The 22,791-nt window shown below is 53.7% G+C and overlaps 1 protein-coding gene across 7 annotated transcripts in view; it reads right to left on the reverse strand.

The window, feature by feature from the left end:
• KAZN (kazrin, periplakin interacting protein) overlaps window positions 1–22,791 on the reverse strand; it is a 1,052,477-nt gene that overhangs the window by 60,967 nt on the left and 968,719 nt on the right. For all 7 annotated transcript variants that reach the window (XM_032393243.1, XM_032393251.1, XM_032393236.1 and 4 more), the window contains one exon: window positions 1,501–1,637. In XM_032393243.1, coding sequence (XP_032249134.1) covers window positions 1,501–1,637 — 137 coding nt within the window. The remainder of the gene's footprint in view (window positions 1–1,500; window positions 1,638–22,791) is intronic.

Consider the following 22,791-nt stretch of genomic DNA (forward strand, 5'->3'; position numbering starts at 1 on the left):
AACCAGTTGCAAGATCTTGGAAGAGACAGAATAAAATCAGGACTTGTGGTTTTAGCTTCTCCAAACCAGCTCTAAATATGTGGCTTTGGGTCTGTCCCTGGACCCTTCATGGCCTCAGTCTTCCCATCTGTAAAATGGGGTTGGACTCCAGAAGGGTTAAAGACTATCACAATGTTACTACTCCACTGATATGCTGGAAGTATAAGAACAACTTGCTCCACATGACAACAAGGCTTAAGATAGTAATTTAACAAAAACATTCATGTTTTCCAAATTCCATTTTTCTGGAAACAAATCTGAAGGGTCTTGTGAAGCCATTCCGTAAGAGTGACATCTGATGCTGAGCTGTGGCTGTCTATGGCTGCCCACGGCTGCAGCAGCTTCAACCCTACCCCCCCAACTGCTGGTTGGACTTAGCAGGGGGGCCCCCAGTTACCTGGACTTAAAAAAAAGGGCATGGTCCAGTGGGGGAGGTGGATCTCCGTGGAAATTTTATTTTCAAGTAGGAGCCCAATTACAAAAACAAATTTGATGACCCACTGCAAGACAGAAGTGTTTGCTATTAAGCCCCAGGAAGGCCACAGTGCCACTGAAATGCCCAGCAACCACCCATGGCTCACGGGTGGGGGCGGCCAGGACCTCTTCTCTGTGGTCAGCCTCGGGTTGCTCCATAAACATCAACAGTGGAAATAACTCATTTGTTTGACTAAAGTCCTACTCACCCCGCAGAGCCCAACTCATATGTCACCTCCTCCGTAAAGCCTTCCAAGACTCTTTCCCTGCAGGCAGAATTTCCTGCTCTCTCACCAGGGCTCCCAGGTCTCTCTGCACACTGTTATTATGGTATTATTAACAAGACGCATAGCTAATATTTACCAAGCCCTCAGTATACACCAGATGCCACGCGGATCACCTCATCCAGTGTTCTTCATACCTCTCCAAGGTCTGAGGCTCTCCAAGATGAGGTGAGATGCCCTAGGACACATACCTTGGGGGCTGGGATCTGAACCCAGGCCAGCCAGAATCCAGTGTCTACACTGTCACCAACTGGGCTGTCCAGTCCAGGCTTATTTGCCTAGGAGGCATGGGGACCCCCAGCTAGGGGCTATGCCCATTTCATCTCCATAGCCAAGCCCGAGTCCTCCTCAGGTGAGCAGGTGACACGGGCAGTGAGTGTGTGTTTGGGGATTAGTGAAGCCAGACCTCGTGACGGCAGAGAAGATATCCTGCAGGCAGTGGGAGGTAGGGGTGCTGGTGTCTGCAGAGGGGGTCAAGCGGGGAGGGAGCTGGCGTCTGGGGGGAGGAGAGGGAGCAGGGGAGGGGAGAAGAGGAAGGGAAGAGGGTTGAGGGAACAGGAAGGGGAGGAGGGGGAGCTGGTATCTGGCGGAGGGAGCAGGGGGCAAGGAGGCAGGGGGAGGGGAGGAAGCTGGTGTCTGGGATGGGGGAGGGGCGGGAGCAGGGGGCGGGGAGAGGAAGGGGGAGGGAGGGGCCTGCCCCCACCTTGCGGTGCTGCTCGTAGTTGCGGATGAAGTCGCGCAGTTGCTCCTCGCGGCTCTCCAGCGTGGCGTACAGCTGCTGCATCTGGCTCACCAGGTCCGTCTTCTCGCCCTTCAGGCGCTTCCGGTCGGCTTTCATGGCTGCGGGGCAGGGGAGTGAGTTAGTGCCCGAGACCCCAGCTGTTCGATGGTCCCAGATGCTGGGACCCTGCCTCTATCCTTTTAAGAGATAAGAAAGCGGGGTGCAGAAAGATGACGTTTCTCTCCCACGTGCCCAGGTCACTTAGTGGCATTCCCAGGACTCGAACGCAGGTCCACCTGTCTCAACAGTCCCTGTTCTCACCTCTCAGTTTTATTGATCCAATCAGGGCAGCAAGTCCTAGACTGAGCATCCCTCCGAGCCCTGAACTGAAGAGGTCTCCAGGGACAGGGAGCTGGGGGCCTGGTGAGCACCCACATCCACGGCCCAGGAAGCTGGTGGTGCCCGACTCCCTGCTGAATGAGCCCCCACGGTCCACTCTGAGCCCCAGGACCACTCAGCCCAGCACGACAGTCCATCATCTGGTTCGTTCCCTCCACGGGAGAAGCACTTGATTAAAAACACGCAGCAAGATACGACACCAAAAGTATGCATAGCGGAACAAATACAGATGCATCACACTCCATCAACATGGAACCCTGCTGTGCTTCCAAGGCCACCACCAAGGAAGTAAAAAGACAACTCAGGTAATGGGAGAAAATACTTGCAAACCGTCTATCTGATAAGGGGCTGACATGTAGAATATACACAGAGCTCTTACAACCCAATAATAAAAAGACAACCCAAGTAAAAAATAGGCAAACCATCTGAATAGACATTTCTCCAAGAAATGGTCAATGAGTACACAAAAAGGAGCTTGACATCATTCGTCAACAGGGGAAATGCAAATCAAAACCCCAATGAGATACCACTTCACACTCACTAGAACGGCCAAAATAAATAAGATAGACTCAAGTGTTGGCACAGATGTGGGGAAATGGGGACACGTCACATGCTGGGGATGGATGGAATGGTGCCACCATGTTGGAAGAGAGCCTGAGAGTTCCCCAAGTGATTCAATATCAAGTTACCTTGTGATCCAGCAATCCCCCCCCCAGGCACACACCCAACGGAAATGAAAACATACGTCCACACAAACACACAGACACAAACGTGTACAGCAACATGGGTCACAGAAGCCAAAAGGTGAAAAACCGCCCAAATGTCCATCAACTGATGAATGAATTAAAAACACAACGTGGTATATCCATACGAGGGAACGTTATTTGGCAATAAAAAGAAGTACTGCTTTATGCTATACCATGGATGACGTCATGCTACAAGAAAGGAGCCAGTCACATATGGTGTGATTCCTCAGACTTTATGAATCGTCCACAGTAGGGAAGTCTGTGGAGACAGGAAGTAGACTCGTGGTGGCCGAGGGCTGGGGGTGGTAGCTGGCGGGGACGTGTGGATGGAGGGGTGGTGGCTGGAGGGCATGGGGTTTCCTTCTGACGTGATGAAAATGTCCTAATACTGACTGTGGTGGTGGATGTAATGATCTGTGAATTTACTAAAACCCACTGAATTGTACATTGTAAATGGGTAAATTGTATGATATGTGAATTATATCTTAATAAAGTGTTCTCTCACTCTGTCACACATGCACGTGCACACACACACACACACACACACACACACACACACACACAAAGGGCCACGAGTCCCAAGCAGCTGTCTGGCTCCCTGCAGACTCTCTCTCCTTGTGCCCTCTCTCCACTGGCTCTTTGGCAAATGGAGCTGCTGAGCTCAGGGCAGGCTCTGGCTGCAGGGTGGGCTTCGCTGCCCTTTCCCAGAGGCCCCTGAACTCTGTTCCCTCCCTGGAGAGAACACTGAGGAAGCCTTTAGTGTGAGAAGGCACAGAGTAGTTAGGTCATTTTCCCGAAGTCACACAGCCGTGTCTGACCCCAAAGCCCCTACATTATGCTGCCCTTACAGTGAATGTCCAAATGGGGTCCTGGCCCCATGGCGAGCTGAGGGCAGTGATACGGGACGGGCGATGGCTGTGTCACCCCATCTAGTCCTGGACATCCTACCCTGCAAACTCAGGCTGCCAAGAGGAGACTCGGAGCCGCCAGGCGTGACCTAAGGACCGAGGACCCTGGGCTCCCGGCCTGGTGTCTGACAGAAGCTGATGTCCTTCTGGCCCCAAGGGGACCTCCTTCATCCTCCTGCCTTTTGCCTCCCCCCCTCCTTGCAACCTGGGTAGAACAGGGTGGAGGTAGGTCAGCTGGGACCATGGGGAGACCCATGCAGTGGGGACCCTGGGTCTTGGGCAGCCCTTTACATTCCAGCTTTCAACGTGCCCCTCCGGCAGCTGGACACGTCCCATGTCCTCCTCACGGCAGCACGGAGGAGCAGTAGGTAAGCTCAGCTGGGCCGGAACTGCAGGCCGCGGGGCTGCGACTCCACGGGACAGGGACAGTGGAGGGCACGGAGACAGAGCTCACGTGTTGTCCTCCTGTCAGGCAGGGGATGACCCTGGGGACAGGCGGGAGGCAGGCAGGGCTGGGCCAGTTTTGGGCCCTGTACCCTAACATGGTGTGACTGTGTTCCCGGTGAGCTTCACTTTCAGAAAACCCAACATCTAAAGACGTAAGTGGGTCAGAAGGAATCTCACAGGAGAGCCCAGGCGCCGACTGTCACTGCGAACTCGGCAGTTTCCATGTGCATTGTCATTAGATCCTGGATCCTAGCCGCACTCGGGTGACAGAGGTGGGTGGGTGGGTATTTTGATCATCCCATTTTATAGGGGAGGAAACTGAGGCCACACGGCCAATAAATGGCAGAACTGGGTTTGACCTGGCACCTGACTCAGACGGGTTTCAGACTGTTGTGCGGGGGCGGGGGGGTTCCTAGGGGCCAGGGGGCAGGGGCGGGGGGCAGCTGACCTGAGCAAAGTCATCACTGTGGCTCCCAGTGGGACCCTCTACCCCAGGGGAGCAGCTGCTGCTGAGCAGGCGTCATGGATCCTCCTGGGGAGCATGCCTCTGCCCTTCAGCTGGCAGGGAAAGCCATGCCTCTGCCTTCTGGTTGGAAATTAATCCCCCTTGGGCTCTGATTTGCCTCCTTCATTAGCCTTGTCTGGACAAACACAAAATTCTAGACTTTGCTCTTGGCAACTGGAGGATCCGGGAAGGAATGCCCCCCCTTTCCTCCACAGCACTGCCAGGCCTCTCTTCACTTTTGCCACATGGCCTTGGAGAGGGGCGACGTGGCAGCCTCTTGCCACGGATCCCTCACTGGTCCCTCCTGCGCCATCTGCGCGTGCAGCTGCATGGACCCCTGTTCTATCCTTCAGCGGAGGGGTGGGTGTGCGTGTGTCTGTGTGTGTCGGCGGTCTCAGTGGTGGGGCAGGGGCTACACCTCCCCCATCTGACTGGGGGCTCCTGAGAGCAAGGGGTGGTCTTCTGCCTTCAGATTAGTAGCTCCTCCCTAAGAAGAAACAGAGAGCCCCCCGGAACTGCTGACTAAGCCCCTTCTATGTGCCAGTCTCCATGCCTGCTGCTGTCGGGGGGACAGGATGAACGAGACATGGTCCCTACCTCTTGGGTGGTCGGCAATGTGATGGAGAAGACAAACCCCTACACACGTGGATTACACTAGACTCCATCCACCCTGCTCCTTACCAAGAGAACCCCAATTTTGTTTGTGCCCAGCTAAAACACTCAACATCCCAAGCTCCCCTGCAGCTACAGGGGGCATGTGTCTAATTTTGGCCACTAAGATGTACACAGGGGTCTATGGGAAATCCCCCGTTGTCTTTTTTTTTAAATTTTTAAAAAAGATTTTATTTATTCATTTGAAAGAAACAGAGACAGAGCGAGCACACGCAGGGGGAGAGGCAGGCTCCCCGTCGAGCAAGGAGCCCGAATTGGGGCTTGATCCCAGAACCTGGAGATCATGACCTGAGCCACCCAGGCGCCCCCCCCCCTTTTTTTTTTTTGAGAGAGACTGCTCGAGGGGTGGGGGTGGGAGAGTGAGGGGGAGGGGCAGAGGGAGAGAGAGAATCCCAAGTAGGCTCCATGTCCAGCGTGGAACCCAATGCGGGGCTTGATCTCACGACCCTGTGACCATGACCTGAACCGAGAGAAATCAAGAGTCGGACCTTAACCGACAGCCACCCAGGCACCTCTCCCCTGTTTTCTTTATAATAAAAGGTCATAGTATAGTACGCTGGCAGTAACTCTTCCCTTTTGCCCTTCCCTTGTCTTCCTGCTAGGAACACAGATGTGACATCCCGAGGCATGGCAGCCATTTTGTGAACACAAGAATGAAGACACAAACTGAGAATGGGAGCAGAAAGACAGAAAGAGCTGGACCCATGATGGCACCATTTGGGCCAGGATTTCTTATAACAGGAGAAAAATAAACCCCGCTGTTTGTGAGATTTCCCATTTTGTGCACCCCAACACATTCCTAACAGAAACATCAAGGCGGGCTGTGAGAAGTGCTATCACCCCCATCACGAAAGGCTCTGCTCCATGGTTCCTTCACACAAGCTTTCCTTGGGAATCTCTGCTCTACAGATTCTGGGCTGGACCCCGCCAGGCTGAGGACTGAAAAAAACATGAAAGCTGACTCTCTAGGAATGAATGCCAAGTGAAGATCCCTTAAAAACAAAGATAAGATACTTTTGGAACCACAATGTAAACAAAGAAGCTGCTGTGAGATCTGCCACAGCTTTTCAGAAGTACACACGTCCATAACCCATCAAGAAAACTCCACGGAGAAGCAGGACCTGGGAGCAGGCACCTGGGGGCCCCTGCACTGGCTTGAGGTGGGAAAGTGTGAGTGTGTGTCCCAATCAAGCCTGACTACCCCCAAGTCTCCAGATGCTGGGTCATCAGACAGGGGGCTCCCTGAAGGGAGGCACTGGAATTATAACTCTAACAAGGAGATCAGCCCGACAGGTCTCCAAGAATTAATTTAAACTACTAATTTATGCAGCTATGAAAAATATGCAGTAGGGTGCCTCCTTCCCTTTGCCACACGTCTGCTTTTAGCTCTCCTTCAAAACCCTATCCTCACGTTCTCCAAATGCTGCTAATGCAAGACGAGGTCTGCGAGGCATGAACCTCCCTCTCTCTCACCAGCCTCCTGACTTGGCCCAAAGCTCCCAGCTCCGTTCACCTTCTCAGTCATCCAGCTTCACCCAGGCGTGTCCCATTCCAGCAGCCAGGCCACCGGGACCACTGCCATGGTGACGGGTGATGTCATGCCCAGCAGGCCCTGTGGGATCACCTCAGCTCCTGGGAATGTGGGGACTCGGGGAGGGGGGGGGAAGGAGGGCGTGCAGGGAGGGACTGATTTTTCTAACCCACAGGAGGCCGCACGCATACGTGAGACACGGGGGGTGTGACCAGGGGCCCCACTGTGCCCCACAAAGATGGAGCTTCTCTGGGGAGGTCACTCTTCTCAAGCTTTTGCAGTGGCCCTTTCCAAAGCAGACCCCTTCTTCCTTTCCTGGCCTAGAGTGCTGCAGCCCCTCACAGACGTGGGGCAGGGGCGGGGGGGGGGGTGCAGCATCAGCCCCAGTTTAGGTTGCAAATGCGCATCTGGGAGGACAGGACCAGACAGCAAAAGGGTCTCTGCAGTTCCCCTTCACTCTCGCCGTGGGTAGAGCAGACCCTCAGCTGCAACGCCCCGACGAAGGGAGGCCTCAGCCCATGTGCGAGGGAACCAGACAGGTTAATTCTTGGCTTTTGAGCCTCTGGGGGCCGTGCGCCTAGAGGGTAAGGGATTTTATAGGGCACGTTTGAGCAGGAGGGGATTTCTGCTAACCCACCCACCAAGGCAGTGCGTGCAGAGAACCTTGCAGGGGAGTGAGGGACCAGGCTCCCAGCCTTCCTCTCTCTGAGCCTCAGCCCATGCCCCCAGCATGAGGGTGCTGGACTTTGTGAGCTTCCTCTGGCTTTGGAGGGTCTAGGAGACATCATCACCTCAACCACTGACCCCCCACAGATATGTCCACGGCCTTGACCAATGCCACACAGTGGGGCAGGATGGGCATCAGTGTGGAGTCCGAGGATCTGGGTTCTGTCCCTGGCTCTGAGCCCTTGAGCAAGTCACTAGCCTCCCCCAAGCCTCAATTTCCTAGATGTTAAAACGATTCCCGTGTGCCGGACACTGCTCTAAGGCCCTTATGCGTTTTTGTCACTCAACTGTCACAACCACTGTATGAAGCCATTCCATGTTATAGAATGAGGAGGGAGGCACCCAGAGAGATTGAGGAACCTGGTCAGGTAGTGAGTGGCAGTGCCCATCTGGCCCCAGCACCGAGCCAGCCTCCCTCCCACTCTTGCTCTGCAGCCTCCAAATTCACCCATCCCCAACCAACCTCCTAAAGTGCTGTTCGCCTCCTCTGTTCCTCGGGACCTTGTGCGGGTGTGTGTGTGTGTGTGTGTGTGTGTGTGTTGGGTGGGGGGAGGGGAACCTGCCTTATGGAGGAGGAAATCGAGGTTCAAATGGTTAACTTCCTCACCAAGACCCTCACGGCTCAAGGATCGGACCCTGGACTTGCATCCCTGACATCTGACCTTGAACCCCTCACACTCCTTCCCCACCCTATTGTGAAAGCACGTCGCTGTTAACAGCAGAACCTGCATGGATCCACAAAACCACCGGATGATCCAAAAATCCACACCAGTTACTCCTGCTACCCGGCGCTGTTTCTGCAGCTAACAGTCCCAAGGGGGCCTTGGGAGGTTTCCATTAAAGCAGCCCGACGTTCTTGCGTGCACCCCATGACTGCTCAGTGGTTGCTGGAAGGAGGGTGCGTGTGAGTGTGTGTGCGTGCGTGCAAGTCGGCAGCTCTTAAGGAATCCTCCCCCAGCCACCCCCCCGAGGCTTGTAGGATCCTCAGCCCGCCCAAGACATGGTCTCATTCCACACGGTCAGACTTCCCATTAGTCTGACCTCAGGAGACTGCAGGCCTGGTTCTGGATGGCCCCAAACCAGGAGACCTTATGAAAATGTCCAGTCTGGTGAACCCCTCCGGACAAACGGGGCTCTGAGGAGGGGAGGGGTGGTGGTGGGCAGGGTCAGGCCAACCTCCGCCCACGTAGGACGATCCCAGCCGCCGCCAGCAGGGGGCCCTCTTTCTTTCATGCAACATACCCCGCTCACTGAGCCTTCTGCATGCAGGGCCTCTAGGAAAGGAGAGGGTGGGCAGACAGGAGCCAGAAGGGCCTAGCAAACCACTCTGAAGAAACACCCACCAAAATGCTCTTCCAAACAGGACGCGGGAATAAAAGCTACAGCCTAGGGAAGATAGTCCCTGGTATGGTAACAGTGTCGTGTGGTGGCAGATGGGAGCTATGTGGCAAGCACAGCATAAGGTGAGTTGTTGAATCACTATTTTGCACACCTGAAACTAAAGTGACGTCAACTACACACAGATTAAAAAAATAATTAAAAATTTCAAAAAAGAAAAACAAAGAGCTCTTTCAGCTCAACTTCCCTTTACAGAGGGGAAGAGGAGGCCCAGAGAGGGAAAGAGGATACCCAGTATCACAGAGCGAGCGGCCCAGGTCTCCTGATTCTTAGGCCAACATGGCTGTGTGAAAAGCTCAGCTTTGGAGTCTGCCTATCAGACTTTAATTAAACCCCAGTTTCTTCATTTCTAGAATGAAGACTGGAAATGCGCTCACTCCTGCCCGATACGGAACGACGGTCTGCTGTATCCGGGGTGAACTGTCAGGTGTGGACCATGAGCCTATGCAGAGAAGAGAATCCCAGAAAGACACAGCTTCAGGGGGCGCCTGGGTGGTGCAGTTGGTTAAGTGTCTGACTCTTGATTTGGGCTCAGGCCATGATCTCCGAGTTGTGAGATTGAGCTCCACATCGGGCTCTGTGCTGGGCATGGAGCCTGCTTGGGATTTTCTTTTTTTTTAAGATTTTATTTATTTATTTGACAGAGACACAGCGAGAGAGGGAACACAAGCAGGGGGAGTGGGAGAGGGAGAAGCAGGCTTCCCGCTGAGCAGGGAGCCTGATGCGGGGCTCGATCCCAGGACCCTGGGATCATGACCTGAGCCGAAGGCAGACGCTTAATGACTGAGCCACCCAGGTGCCCCTTAGGATTTTCTCTCTCTCCCTCTGCCTGCCTGCCTACCCTGCACTCTCTCTCCAAAATAAAAAAAAGAAAAAAGAAAAGAAAAAAAAGAAAAAAGAATAGAAAAAAAAGAAAGACACAGCTTCAGATTCTCATAGAGCAGAGCCCTGGATTCCAGTCCAGGCCTGCACGTAACTTCTCTGGGTGTTCTCTTCGCTGTTAAGCTGAGGGCTCTATGTGACATGACCCAGCACCTGAACACAGCAGGTGCTCATTCAATGTTAGCATCTCCTCCTGTCTTCCAGCTCCCCGTGGCTCCCAGGCCCCAGGAGGCCTCAGAAAACACTGGTTGACTTGACCAACAGGATGAATTCCGGGTAAAGGGTCTGGAGAAGGGGCCTAGGGCAGGGAGAAGGAAGGGCCAGGCAGGGAAGGAGGTAAAGGGCCCACAGACTTATGGCTCGGGACAGGCACAGCCAGGTTTATGTTGGTTCTTCCTGTTTGAGAGCTGAGCAAGGTGAGTTCAGAACAGGTACAGAGGAGAAGCAGGCTCTTGTACTGTCAGGTGGCACTTGGGTAAGTGTGCGTCTGACCAAACTGCACCTGCTGAGCCAGGCCTGGTCAGACATGCCCTTGGCTATGTGACCTGGGCTCTGACCTGGGGCGGCTCTGTTTCTCATGAACAGAAACTTCCATTTTCTTCTCACCACCAGGTGAAGCGGATTGATTGGCCAACTCAGCCAGTGAGCGGTAGCATTAGCACTGGACTCCAGGACTTTGATATTCAGGCCCACGATCTTTCCCGAATCACCACAGCTTCTCTCTCCAAGTGGAGCCTAGAAAGAGTTTGGCACCATGACCTTTGCAGCCTCCTGCATGGAGTAGGACAAGTGAGTATCTGGATACATCCGAATACAGAGTCTCAGTTTCCAATCCTATGACCATGCAGACATGACTAATCAACCATGCTCTGCAGGAACCTGGGTTGATTAGAGATGTCTGCCATGGCACAGGAGGGAAAGGCAGATTTGCTCTGCCTCGGATGGGATTGATCAGAACCGGCATGTTTGAGAATGGCTGGGCGAGCCTTGTCCGGGTCAGTGCTGTGCCAAGACCAATGCACTCCATGGAATCAAGGTCAACTCCGTTTAACCAAAAGAGAGAAGCGGTTCTCTCAACTGGTGGGAAACCAGTCTGTTCACATCTGCAACAACGGCAAACAGACTCCTATTTGCACGCTCGAAGGTGAGAGAGCACAATATTCCCTCAGTTTGGTCCAAGATAAATGAAGGGTTCCCGGGTCTACTTACAGGTATTTATGTCCAGCCCTGACTAGCAACAGAAGATCCTTGGGGGCAGGGACCTGGCCTGCCTTGTTCACCATTGTGTCCCCAGCATTAGAACGGGGCCTGCCACATAGTAAGTGCTCAGTGAATACCGACCGACTGACTCTTGAGTGACAAAAAGGTGGACGTGCCAGGGGACCGTGGGGACCTGCTCCATGGCCATTACCGAGCAGCGTCCAATATTTCCTGCATCCTGGGGGCAGAGAGAATTCTGCTCTCCTTTGCATGCCTCCCCTTGCCCTCCCTGGGTTTGACAGGACAGGTAATTTCCCTCGTGCCTCCTGACAGGCCCGCTGAGCCGCGGTGCTCTCGGAGCTGATTGCAAAACGGCTACGGCTCTTGCCAATCTGCCTTGGGCCCTGTGCTCTGTGCCCACAGCCACTTCACGTTGCTCCAGCCACACCCCAGGCGGGGTACAAGGAGACTCAAGCGGACCACAGCTTCGGCTGGCCCAGGGTACCAGGAGTATCAGAGCTGGGGACGGGTCCCAGACACCGTGCTTCCAGCACAGGCAAGACCCACCGTCCAGGAGCGAGGGGACCTGCTTCTCCCACGGGGTTCCCCCGATTTTAGCCCGGCCACAACTGCGCCTTCCCTTCGCCTCAGGGAGGCCACCAACTCTCCTGCTTGGCGTCCTGTCCCCAACGCTGGGTGGCCTGTTGAGGCCGCCAGGTTTGGATAGGCCAGGAGGTGTGGGAAACTGAGGCTACGCTTTTATGACAAGAGCCTGCTCTGACTATCCACATTCCCTGCACCTGGCCCGTGCCTTCCACTGGATTTTTCCCAGCGTCACGCAAACATGCAATTCTGTCTGCCATCTTTCATGGAAAACCTGCCACTGACCCCATGTTGCTCTCCAGCTCTCATTCCATCTTTTTCCTTTTGGGGCAAAAACTCTTAAAAGGGTTGTGCAACCTCGTGCCTCATTTCTCTCCTCCCACCCTCCCTGGGACCAGCCGGACTTGTCCCCCACTTGCTCTTCTCAAGGTCACTGTAACCTCTGTGCTGTGAACCCCACAGCCCCATCTGTTGTGTTCTATCGGCAGAGGTAATGCCTTTGGGTGCCCTCCCAGCCCCCTTCTCCTGGTTTCTTCTCACGTCTCTGGCTGCTCCGTCTGGGTCTCTGCTGATCTCTCCAAGGAGTGGGCCTCTAGGCATGAGAAATCTGTCCTTCTTTTGCACTGTTTCCTGGGGGCCCGTCCAGCCTCCCAGCTTTAGCTCCAGCCCTGTGCTGTGCATCCCAGCTGGCCGTCTCCAGCCTGGCCCTCGGCCCCGCACCCTGCTCAGAGCCCAGAGCCTCCCCACACCTCCGCCGGTAGTCTAACAGCACCTCCAACTCAGCATATCCGAGAGGGAGACCCAACCAGCCCCCCACACCCTGCTCCACCCGGTCTCCTTAAACCCAATTCATGGTGACCTTATCCTTCTAGTTCCTCTGGCCCCAAACTCCAGGTGCACCTCTTCCTTAACTCCACTTCTCTCATACCCCACACCCAATTCCTCAACAAGTCATGTCAGCTCTATCTTCAACACATGACCAGAATCTGGCCACTTCTTGCCACTCCTCAGTCACCACCCCGGTCCATGTCGCCACCATCCCGTGCCTCCTGACTGGTCCCACAACCCTTCGCTCTCTGCCAGCTCAGCAGGGAGTGGTCCCCTTCAGATGCAAATCAGATCGTGACTGCCCTGCTCCTCTCCCATGGCTCCCATCTCAAGGGTGAGCACAGAATCCCTGGAATGGTCTATCAGAGCCCTGTGTTCGTCATCCCCGCCCCCATACCTCTCTGACTTCCTCCCACCCACATCCCACTGCTGCCACCTGGCTCCTTGCTCCTCCTGGTTCATGCAGATACGCTCCTTCCTCAGAATCTGCCTGGAACGTCCTCCTGCCCACGTGACCCACCCCCTCCCAGGTCCTTCCTCAAATGTCACTCTCTCAGCGAAGCTGTCCCTGGACCCCCTCCTCACCCCCTTCTCTGTCCGTTCTCCTTGGAGCTCCCCACCATCTAACACTACGTGCTCTGTGTGTGTTGAGGAGAACAGTCACTTAAGCACGCCCGCCTCTCTGTGAGGGCTTCCCAGCCTTCTCTCCTTGTCAGAACTCGATGAAGCTTCTTCCTGGGTTTCCAAAGCCCACAGCCCACACCTCTGTGCTATGGATGCCTGGTGCACCGCTACCTCCGCTCAGCCCTTCGGGAACCTGCACCGGACCACCAGCTCAGGGCTGCCCAGCCTTCCGGAAGTCTCTTGAAGGCAGGGCCTGGGCCCCACCTGACCATATTTCCCGTAGCCAGGATAAGGCATGGCCCAAACAGATGAAGAAAGTGGGGGGATATGTGACTTGGGGGTTTGAATAGGGTGAGGAAGGCACCAAAGATCTCAAGCTGCCCCCTTCCTGGATTCTCTAGCTTCGGGGCTCAAGACAGGACCACCATTCCCAGGGTGGAGCACGCAGCCGCGCACAGGGCCCTGCTAGGACCCATCGCTAAGAGAGTAAGCATGGGTGAGAACCTAGAATGCGTACCTGGCTAGCGGGAGGCAGCCATCCCAGGACTGAATGGGGCCCAACATCGCCACACCTTCCAACTTTTCTGGAGAATTCCAAACTCTACACTGTCATAATTTTTATGCCTTCAGTATCTCTTTATTTTTCAATATTGGCAATTAATCATAATACCCAACCACAGCTGTGGGCCTCATGTGGCTGCTGGACCACTGATGTGAGCAGCTGTCTACAGAAGATGCAACACAGGACAGATGTGGGCCCACCTGCAGCTCCACAGGGTGAGACCAGGGACCAGGTCTGCAGGGACCAGGATCTGTGGGCAGAAACCTGGCTTTGAAGCCCAGCTCCACTATTCACTAGCTGTGTGACTTTGGGTAAGTTCCTTAACCTCTCTGTGCCTTTCCCCTCACGTAGAAAGTGGGGATAATAGTTTTTACCTCATTCTACTGCAGTGACCAGTAGAGGAGAGCAGAAGCTCCAGGTGCACCTCTGATTGCTTGGCCGACAGCACCGACGGGGTGGTCTCGGGAGGGAACGGGCACCCTGTCAGGGAGCTGGAGTGGAGCCTGCAAGACCACTGGCTGGAATGCTGTCTTGGTGCCTGGGGGTGGGTGGTGATGGGAAGAGGAGTGCCTGGCCTTTATCCGTCTCATGAGTCTCTGTCTCAGGCTTAGACGGCAGGGGCTCTCGATGGGAAAACCTTAGATAGGAAGGGCGAGGCCAGCCCCCAGGAGGGCATGAGACACCTGCAGGAAGAGTGTAATCAGGTGCTGTGGAGGGAGGGGGGGGTTCTAGGTGGGGGTGGGGACCTGTTATCACTGCCACCTGTCCCTCAGCTCTGGTTTCTTCTCATGTCTCTGGCTGCTCCATCTGGGTCTCTGCTGATCTCTCTCGAGGAGTGGGCCTCTAGGCATGAGAAATCTGTCCTTCTTTTGCTCAGAGCTCACCTGGAAGCCCAGAGGATGGTGGGGCCCAGGGAGCCAGCCCCTCCACTTCCTGCCGAGGGAAATGGGAGGGCTGAGGCAGGGAGGGGGTGGTGTTTGTTTTCCAGCCTCCCAAGGCGAGTCCAGGAAATGTCCTCCTTCCTCCGAATCACCACTAAAAATAGTGGCAAGGATGGGCCTGGAACACTGACATTCCCTAGACCCGGGGGGGGGGGGGGTAGATTTCTGGAAATGCAGCATGGGCCATGGGCCTCACGCCCACACGAGGACTATTTTTAATGGCTCATGTTGGTGTGTGAGGTCATTCTCAGGCAAGACTATGGCCGGGAGAGGAGGAGGAGGTGCGTGGCAGAGAATGGCCGCTAGGGTGCTGTGTGGCCTTGGGGACTCATACACCCTCCCTGGGCTTTCGTGTCATACTCTCAAGATGGTCCATCAAGGCCTCTGGAACTGTCAAGAGGCTGCCCTGAGAGCCTAGTGGTTTGGGAACTGGTCTCACTTGGCTTCTCTCCAACAGAGATGCGACAGGGCTGTTCCAGGTTAAATGCAGGTGGGAAACTGGTAGCCATGGTCAGCCTCTTCCTAGGCACGTTCAGGAGAGGGGCCGTAGACCTCTCCAGAATGCAGATCCTGGAGCCAGGCTGCCTGGGATTAAACCCGGTTTTGCCACTCACTAGAGGTGTGGCCCAGAGCAAGTCCTATCATCCTGGTTTTTCACATCTGTACAAGAAGAGTTAAAAACAGCCCCTCCCAAAGCGCACGTCCGACAAGCACGCATCCGGGTTCACCAAGGACCTGCACTAGAAAATTCACAACGGCACCCTCTGTTAAAGCTCCAGACTGGAAACCATGTGACTAATCTTCAGCAGAAGGGCCACACCCAGCAGGGTCCCTCTGCGCAGTGGACGGCTCACCCTAATGAGAACCAGGGAATGACAACCACCACACACAACACGATGACCGACACGGATGACAAGCCAGGGAAGGCAGACGCAGGGGCCTATACGCCACATGACTCCCTTTACGGCACACAAAGAAGGCAAAGTGAATCTACGTGGTGAGAAGTCAGGGATAGGCTGTCCGTGGAGGGATACCGACAGGAAGGGGCCACGGGAGAGATTTCCAGAAGCTACGGATGGACTACTTCTGGATCTGGTGCTGGTGTCATACATGTGTGTTCAGTCTGGGACACTTCGACGAGCTGTAAACTTGCACTTTTCTCCATGTATGTGACACTTTAAGAAAAAGCTTTAGAAACAGCATGTACCTCCTCAGGCTGGTTTTCCACATGCATCACGCTCAGAACGGTGTCCAGTGTGGGGGGAGCTCTCCGTAAATATCAGCTCTGATTCCCTGGGGGGCAGGCGGCCCCCATGCCAGCAGGAGGCACCACATGAGACGGGCAGGTCCGGGTGCTGGCAAGGGGGGCAGCCACCTCACTGTGAGTCCTGCAGCACCCCTGGGGCTGGGGAAGGAACATGACGTGGGGTGGTCTCGGATTCAAAGTCCAGCTCCTTCCTGCAGAGGCAAAGGCGGCGCCTTCCATGTGGCACCGGGGTGAGGATTCAGGCGGAGACTTCTACGAAGGTGCCCAGACCGTGCTCGAGTGAGGAAGGTCCACGTGGGGCTCGTCAGCCCCACGGTGATGATGCTATTATGATCACAATGATAACAGTGGTTAATGCTCACTGGGTGTTTTTCTAGGGATCAGGTATTGTTCTGCCTTGTAAGTTCTCACTACATTTTCTCTTATAGCAATCCTGTGAGCTAGTTACCACCAGCGATCCACAGCTGACAAGTCAGGAAACTGAGGCAGATTGGTTTGGCTGATGACCAGCTGGTAAGCGGTGGAGGCAGGACTTGGCCCAGGTGCTCTGGCTCTGAGGCCCTGCCTTTAAGTGTGTCCAGGTGGGCAGCGCCTGGTGCGTGCAGCATGGCCAGGGTGGATGCTGACCTTGGCTGTGGGAGGAGTGGAGCCTGGTGCCCCATCTCAGGACACCTTCCCTCTCCTGCAAACCTCAGGCCTCGGTCCTCCCTGGGGGGCCTACTGGGTCACCCCATAGACCCAGGACAGCTGCTGGGAAAACAGGACTCATAGTCCAGGTGGGGCTCACAGCAGGACATCAAAGATTTGGATCTTTCTCTGCCTCCCACCAGCTATATACCTCTGGGAAACCACGGAACCTCTCAGAGACTCAGTGTTCTCCGTGGAATGGGTGTAATAAAAACCTGCCAACCTTATAGGCTGAGATGTGTCTGAAGATGAGCTTTATAATCCACAGGGAGCTTCAAAGGGACAAAGACAGCTGTTACCATGAGGGAGAATGGCTGAGGGCCTGCAGGTGCCCACCTGAGCAGTCTGGGGGTACACATCTGTCTCTTTCGGGCATAAAGTGTTAACCAGCCATGTGGCCACGGATCTGAGCCACATTCTCAGATCAGCTTTCGCAGCCACGAAACGCATTCTGATCTTCACTGACCTGCCTCTTGGGAGCCCCTCTGCAACTGCTTCCTAAGTTAGCAGAGGAAGCAAGGGGTGCTGTTTTATCGACTCCCTAAAGCCTTGGCAGCCATAATTCTGTTTTTTTTTTTTTTAAGCTTTGTTATAGTGTCTCTGAATTCTCCCTCTTCTAGGAGGAACGTGACTACAGTGGATAGAGGTGCAGCAGTGAGAAATCACGAGAACAAATTTCGTCCTCTCTAACCGTCAGCCCCAGCTTCCGCGGTGCAGCTGGAAACTGGGACCCTGCAGCCCCAGTCTGGCAAGTCCCTGCAATGACAGGTTCTTGCCACCAGCCTGGCCAGGGCCCCAGGCTACCTGACACCACCCCTTTGTTGGCGGGGCACACGAGTTTTATGGCAAGACTGGAAGTCTACTGTAATTAAGACCTCTATAAAATATTTAGACCGCCATGCCCAGATATATTAATGATTATACATTTAAATGTTAATGAGTGTAATTAGATGAAAGATTAGCCAAGCCTGTCACTAAATATACATTCAGGACTGATAAACTCTCGTGCTGTAAAATTATATGTGCGAGCAGACAGAAGCATGTAGGCTTCTCAGGTGGACTTTTTGTTTTATTGAAAAAAAGCTCAACAGGTTGCCCAGAAAAGGGAGAAGAGTTAGCGGGCTCACCCAAGAAGCAGGGGGGTCAGAGGGGAGGACCCTAAAGACACCACAGGGTCCTTGGAAACTGTGAAGATCAGATGGGTTAGTAAATGTGAAAATTTGCATGCCTCCGTGGATGGAGAACTCACTATTCTTAGGAGCAGCTGGTTTCAGTTCTAATGATCACATCTCAGAGGTAGGCTCATGCAAATGGTTTATTGGGGTGACACGGGGGTCTCCCCCAGCATACAAAGAGTTTAATTCAATCACACAAAACTAATGAGATCACACTGCAAATATTGCTTTAAAACAACGTATCATCCCATAGGTCAAGAACAAGATGAGCAGGACTTTACTATGGCCTTATTAATAGAAAGCCTTATATTCTGTCAGCAAAAATTTCCTGTGGGCTGACTGTGTGCTGGGCACTGGGCCAGCTGCTGGGAGCCTGGGTCAGCCAGACAGATAATCGGTCTTTGTTCTGATGGAGACTGTGCTGGAGCAAGGGAGATACAGGACAAATGGATTATTTAAACACACGCTGAGGTCAGGCTGTGCAGAAAACAGCCAGGAATCCCTGGGGAGCCGAGCTGTGGGTGGTGTGGTCTTGGAGGCTGGCCCTTCTGAAGGACTGAGAAGCCACGCAGGCCAAGAGTGGGGAAGAATGTGCTGGCAGGAGGAACGGCAGGTGCAAAGGTCCTGAGGCAGCAAAGGGCTGCCGTGGTGAGAGGGCTGGGAGGTGAAGTCGAAGTGAGCCAGGGGCCAGGTCATGCGGGCCCAGGCAGGAGTCCGGGTTTTCTCTGAAGGGTAACAAAGTACCACAAACCGGGTGGCCTAAAACAACAGAAACGTATTCTCTCGAAGGTCTGGAGGCCAAAAGCTTGGAATTGAGGTGCAGCAGGGCTGTGTTCCCTCTGCAGGTTCTTAGGGAAGAAACCTTCCCTGCCTCTCAGCTTCTGGTGTTGCCAGCAAGCCTTGGCATTCCTGGGCTTGTGGACACATTGTTCCACTCTCCGTCCTCCCCTGGCCTTGTCCCCTCTATGTTCTTTCCCTTCTCTGACAAAGACACTTGTCAAGGATGATCTTGAGATCTTTACTTTAACTACATCTGCAAAGATCCTTTTTCCAAATAAGGTCACATCCACGGGTTCGGGTGGACGTCTCTTCTGAGGGGCTCACTACGGCACTACATCAGGGACAAGGGGTGGAAGCAAGAGTGACCTGCTTTCCGATCATTTTGCTGCCTCACGGAGAGCGATTTGGGGGCAAGTAGGTGGGGAGGGCAGGCAGCAGAGGACAGTGACCTGGAGTAGGGTAGCAGCAGTGGAGACACATAAGGGGATGAATCTGAGCTACAGTGAAGAGGGAACTGTGCCTCCCAGAAGGGGAGAGGTCAGAAGGAAACCCCTAAAATACAGATGGGTCAGTGGGGCAGACCTGGCAATGTGCCCTCAGCCCTGCTCAGGACCCAGACCTGTCCACACTAATGGTTTGTCTGCCTACCAGCTGCTCCGTAGAGAGACGGAAGCCCCAGGTCACTGGAGCTATACATCAGTTTCTTGTGAGTTTGATTCACATGAGTCTGTCACGAGAAATCTGACTTTTCGGAGCTGAAAAGCAGAACGTAGAACTGGAACAAGGAAATGTTACCCCCTCCCCAGCCATTATGGCTTGCCTGATTCATATAAACCTAAAAAATGAATATTTATTTTAGATAGATAGTGCGTGTCAGCACTAGTCTAAGTACTTACCATATTATTAACCATTATAGTGACCCTACAAAGAAGGTGCCAGCATTATCATGATTAATTATCATCACTCCCATTTTACAGGTGAGAAAACTGATGGACAGCTTAAGTCATACAGCCAAGGTCTCATCCTAGAAAAGGACCAGCCTTCTGAGGCTTATTTCTCAAGATCCAAGGAAACAATTCAGCAAGAGCCGGGAGAGCTAAGGAGCAGGAATCTGGTGGGGGTGGGGGTGGGGGGGCGGGTCTTCGCCCCACCAATCGACTGCCCCACTGTCCCTTCAGATTCACCAGCAGCTTTTAAGACTGCCACTCTCACTTCCCTCTAAGCGAGGGGCATGTGCCAAGACTTTCCCTGGGAGACCGGCTTTCCTGACAGTGACAAATGCCCCAGAGTTCCATGGGAGCCGGTGAGTGCCCTCCTGCACAGGAAGCATGAAGCTCAATTTCTGGAGATTTCTCCCAGAGTGCTGGAAATGCCCTGCCATGGAAAGTTAATCCAGCCAAGCACGACCGGTTAATAGGAGCCTTGGCACTCGGATGGAAACAGGTGACAGAAGTATACAAAAAATCACAGCGGCAGCAATAATAACCACACCGAAGCTCCGCTGTGAAACGCTGTGTTCTACAAAAACTACCCTAGTCCTTCCTGGAAGCGCCCTGTGAGGTGGGCGGGGAGAGCCTAGAGCCCCACTTCAAACATGTGGAAACCAAGGCTCAGAAAGTGAAAGTCACTCGGCTCACAAATGACTCAGAGACTGGGCTGGACTCAAATCATAGCCTTCTGAACCTTTCAACCAATTCTCTCCCTCACTGAATCCCCTCTGTGGGGCTGACTCGGGGGGATCCGGGTAGAGGCAGCCCGAAGGGCTTGGGACTTACCCAGAAGGACCAAGGGTGTGATTTCAGCCCTTTTCCTGGATTCAGAGGTCAATCTTACTTCCTACTCAGCCTGTGAGTCTTGGCCAGCAGTTTCCCCCAGACAGAACCCTCCCTAGGAATGAGCTCCAGTTTCCTGATGCTCTTAGTAATCCTTCCCATTTGTCCCAAGATGTACTACTGGGCTGGGTGTGGGAGACACAGAAACAGAGGAAACAGATCAATGGGCAAGCAGAGAATGTCTTAGCAGTAAAAGAAGTATTTCTTTAATGTGCCACAGAGCCTTTGCACGTACCATTCACGCCGCTGCCTCCTTCGGGTCTTTCTTGTCTCGTCTCTAAAACTGCCATGTTCCCAGACCTCCTCGCACTGATTATTCTCCTCCCGTACTTTTTTCCTAAAGCTCTTTCCCACCTGACATCATGTATGTTTTGCATTTACTTGCTTCCTGTCTAGCTCCCCCGACCTGCACCCCCCCCCAATTAGCACAGATGGGGATTCTGATCATTTTGTTTCCTTAGGCACTAAGACGGGGCTCTGGCAAATAGAAGGTGCTCAATAAATGTCTGTGGAAGCATTTAAAAGCATACACTCCCAATGGGGCGAGTATGGGGTACAGAGGGGATGGGAAAGCAGAAGAGGTCTATAGGAGGAAGGCTCTGAGCTCCCAAGCCTGGCAAACGGAGGCTGAGGGTCACTGCAGGAGAGGGAATGGTGTTTGCCAAGCTAGGGATGCGTGCAGAAAGCTGGTGTGTCTGGGGGACTGCACTCAATTCCGTACTGCCCGAGCTCTGCTAAACTGGGAGCTGTGCAGATCACGCCCCGGTGAGAAGCTGGCAGAGCTTGCTGAGACCACACCTGGTGCCTGGGCAGAGCAAACTTACCTGTTCATGTATACATATGTTTTATTTAAAAATTTTTTTAAAATTTTTATTCTTTTTGGCCCAGGATGGACCTCTGCAGGAGAACTCGGAGGCTCAGAGGTTTCAAAGAGGGTTTACACTCTGTGTGCGCCTCTTATATCCAGATCCCTGTGCTGTGCCCTGCACGGGGGGGCCTGGAAGAAACGGGGTTCTGTATCTGTAGGCCAGTAAGCTGGAGGGGTGACAACTCACATCTCCGAGTGTGGAAGGTTCCGTCAACCCAGAGACCAGGCACCAAGTGTCCTCCACCCCCCGCCCCCCATCCCTGCCAGCAATGGAAGAGACTTGGGTTTCACCGAGTCTACATAGGGCAAGTTTTCTTATAATCGAGGACGCAGGTCCCCGTGGAAGGTTCTTTGAGCAGAAGCCTCTGTCTCTACCAGCAGGCAGCTGATCACCTAGGCTCAAGTCCCAGCCCCTCTACTTACAAGCGGGGTGACTTTGGGTGAGTCTCTGAGTTTCTTTGTGTCTCCATCTGCGCATCTGTAATGTGGGGATGGTGCCAGGCCCCGCCTCACAGGCTACTCGGATGAGGTAACACACATAAAGATCCTAGAACAATGCTCACAACGCTCAGGGGGTTGGCTGCACTCATTATTAGCGGTAGCTGAGAATGGATCCGATCTGAGGCAGGGGGTGAACGGAGAGGCTCTCCAAAGTTGCCGGCAGCCCTGGGATGGCTAGGGGTAGCAAACGTGCTCACACAGAAGGAAGGGGTTGCAGGACCTGGCTGGACTGTGTCCTCCATCCACCCTCCCACTGCCCCTCCCCGCTCTGGACCCAACGATGCTCAGTGGTCCCTCTCCCCCGCCCCTGACTTCGTTGTCAGCCATGCAGAAGACAGAAGAATGCCTGTTTTTGAGGGATTTATGGCCAGGTCAGAAAGAGAGGTCTGAATACAAATGATAAGAGTCATGTTTATTTGTTTTCCTCATTCACGTATTCATTCAGGCAAACTTTATTTAATCTGCTTTAAGCCCTGTACCATGCCAGTGCAGAAACAGAAATACCTGAAGTCTTGAATAATTAATCCCAGGCCGGGAAGCGATAATAAAGGCTGTGGGAATGAGTACTGGGGGGAGAAGGGGTATTCAGAGAGAGAGAGAGAGAGATCGTGAGCTGGACAGATCTCTGGAAAGGCCTCCAGAAAGAGGCAGGACTAGGGCCTCTCTGGAATTTCAGATCGTTTGGGCAAAGTACAACCAACCACCTCCAAAGGCCGCGTGTCCTGGTGGCTGGCACTCTGTGCACAGAGCTGGGCCCTTGTGAGACCTCAGGGCATTTTGTAAGCAAGGGTGGGTGGGGGTGGGTGTCACATACTCAAGCCTGGTCAGGAGGCCCGGATTCTAGAGAGAACATATATATAACCACTCTGCTTCTGTGCTTGTTCTCATGCGCAGTGTTACACTAAGGGGCTACAAAAACAGGGCAGGTCCCAATCTCTGGGACTCAGTCTTCTTACCAGCAAAATGGGAATAAACCTCCCTCTCCAAAGGCCGAGCGGGGGCGTGCCCTGTTCATGAATACATTAATATCTGCTACGTTTGTACAACACTCTTGGCTATCTTGGAGGACGTCATTTTGGTTGTCTGAGTTTTCTAACTAGTTGAGCCCTTGAGTATCAAACTCTCAGCAGATGTATTGCTCGAGCCATTTCCTGACGATGTAAGCTTTTAAAAACACAGTGATGAAAGCGA

The sequence above is a fragment of the Phoca vitulina genome, unplaced genomic scaffold (genome assembly GCF_004348235.1).
Source record: "Phoca vitulina isolate PV1807 unplaced genomic scaffold, GSC_HSeal_1.0 scaffold2, whole genome shotgun sequence".
NCBI lineage: Eukaryota > Metazoa > Chordata > Mammalia > Carnivora > Phocidae > Phoca > Phoca vitulina.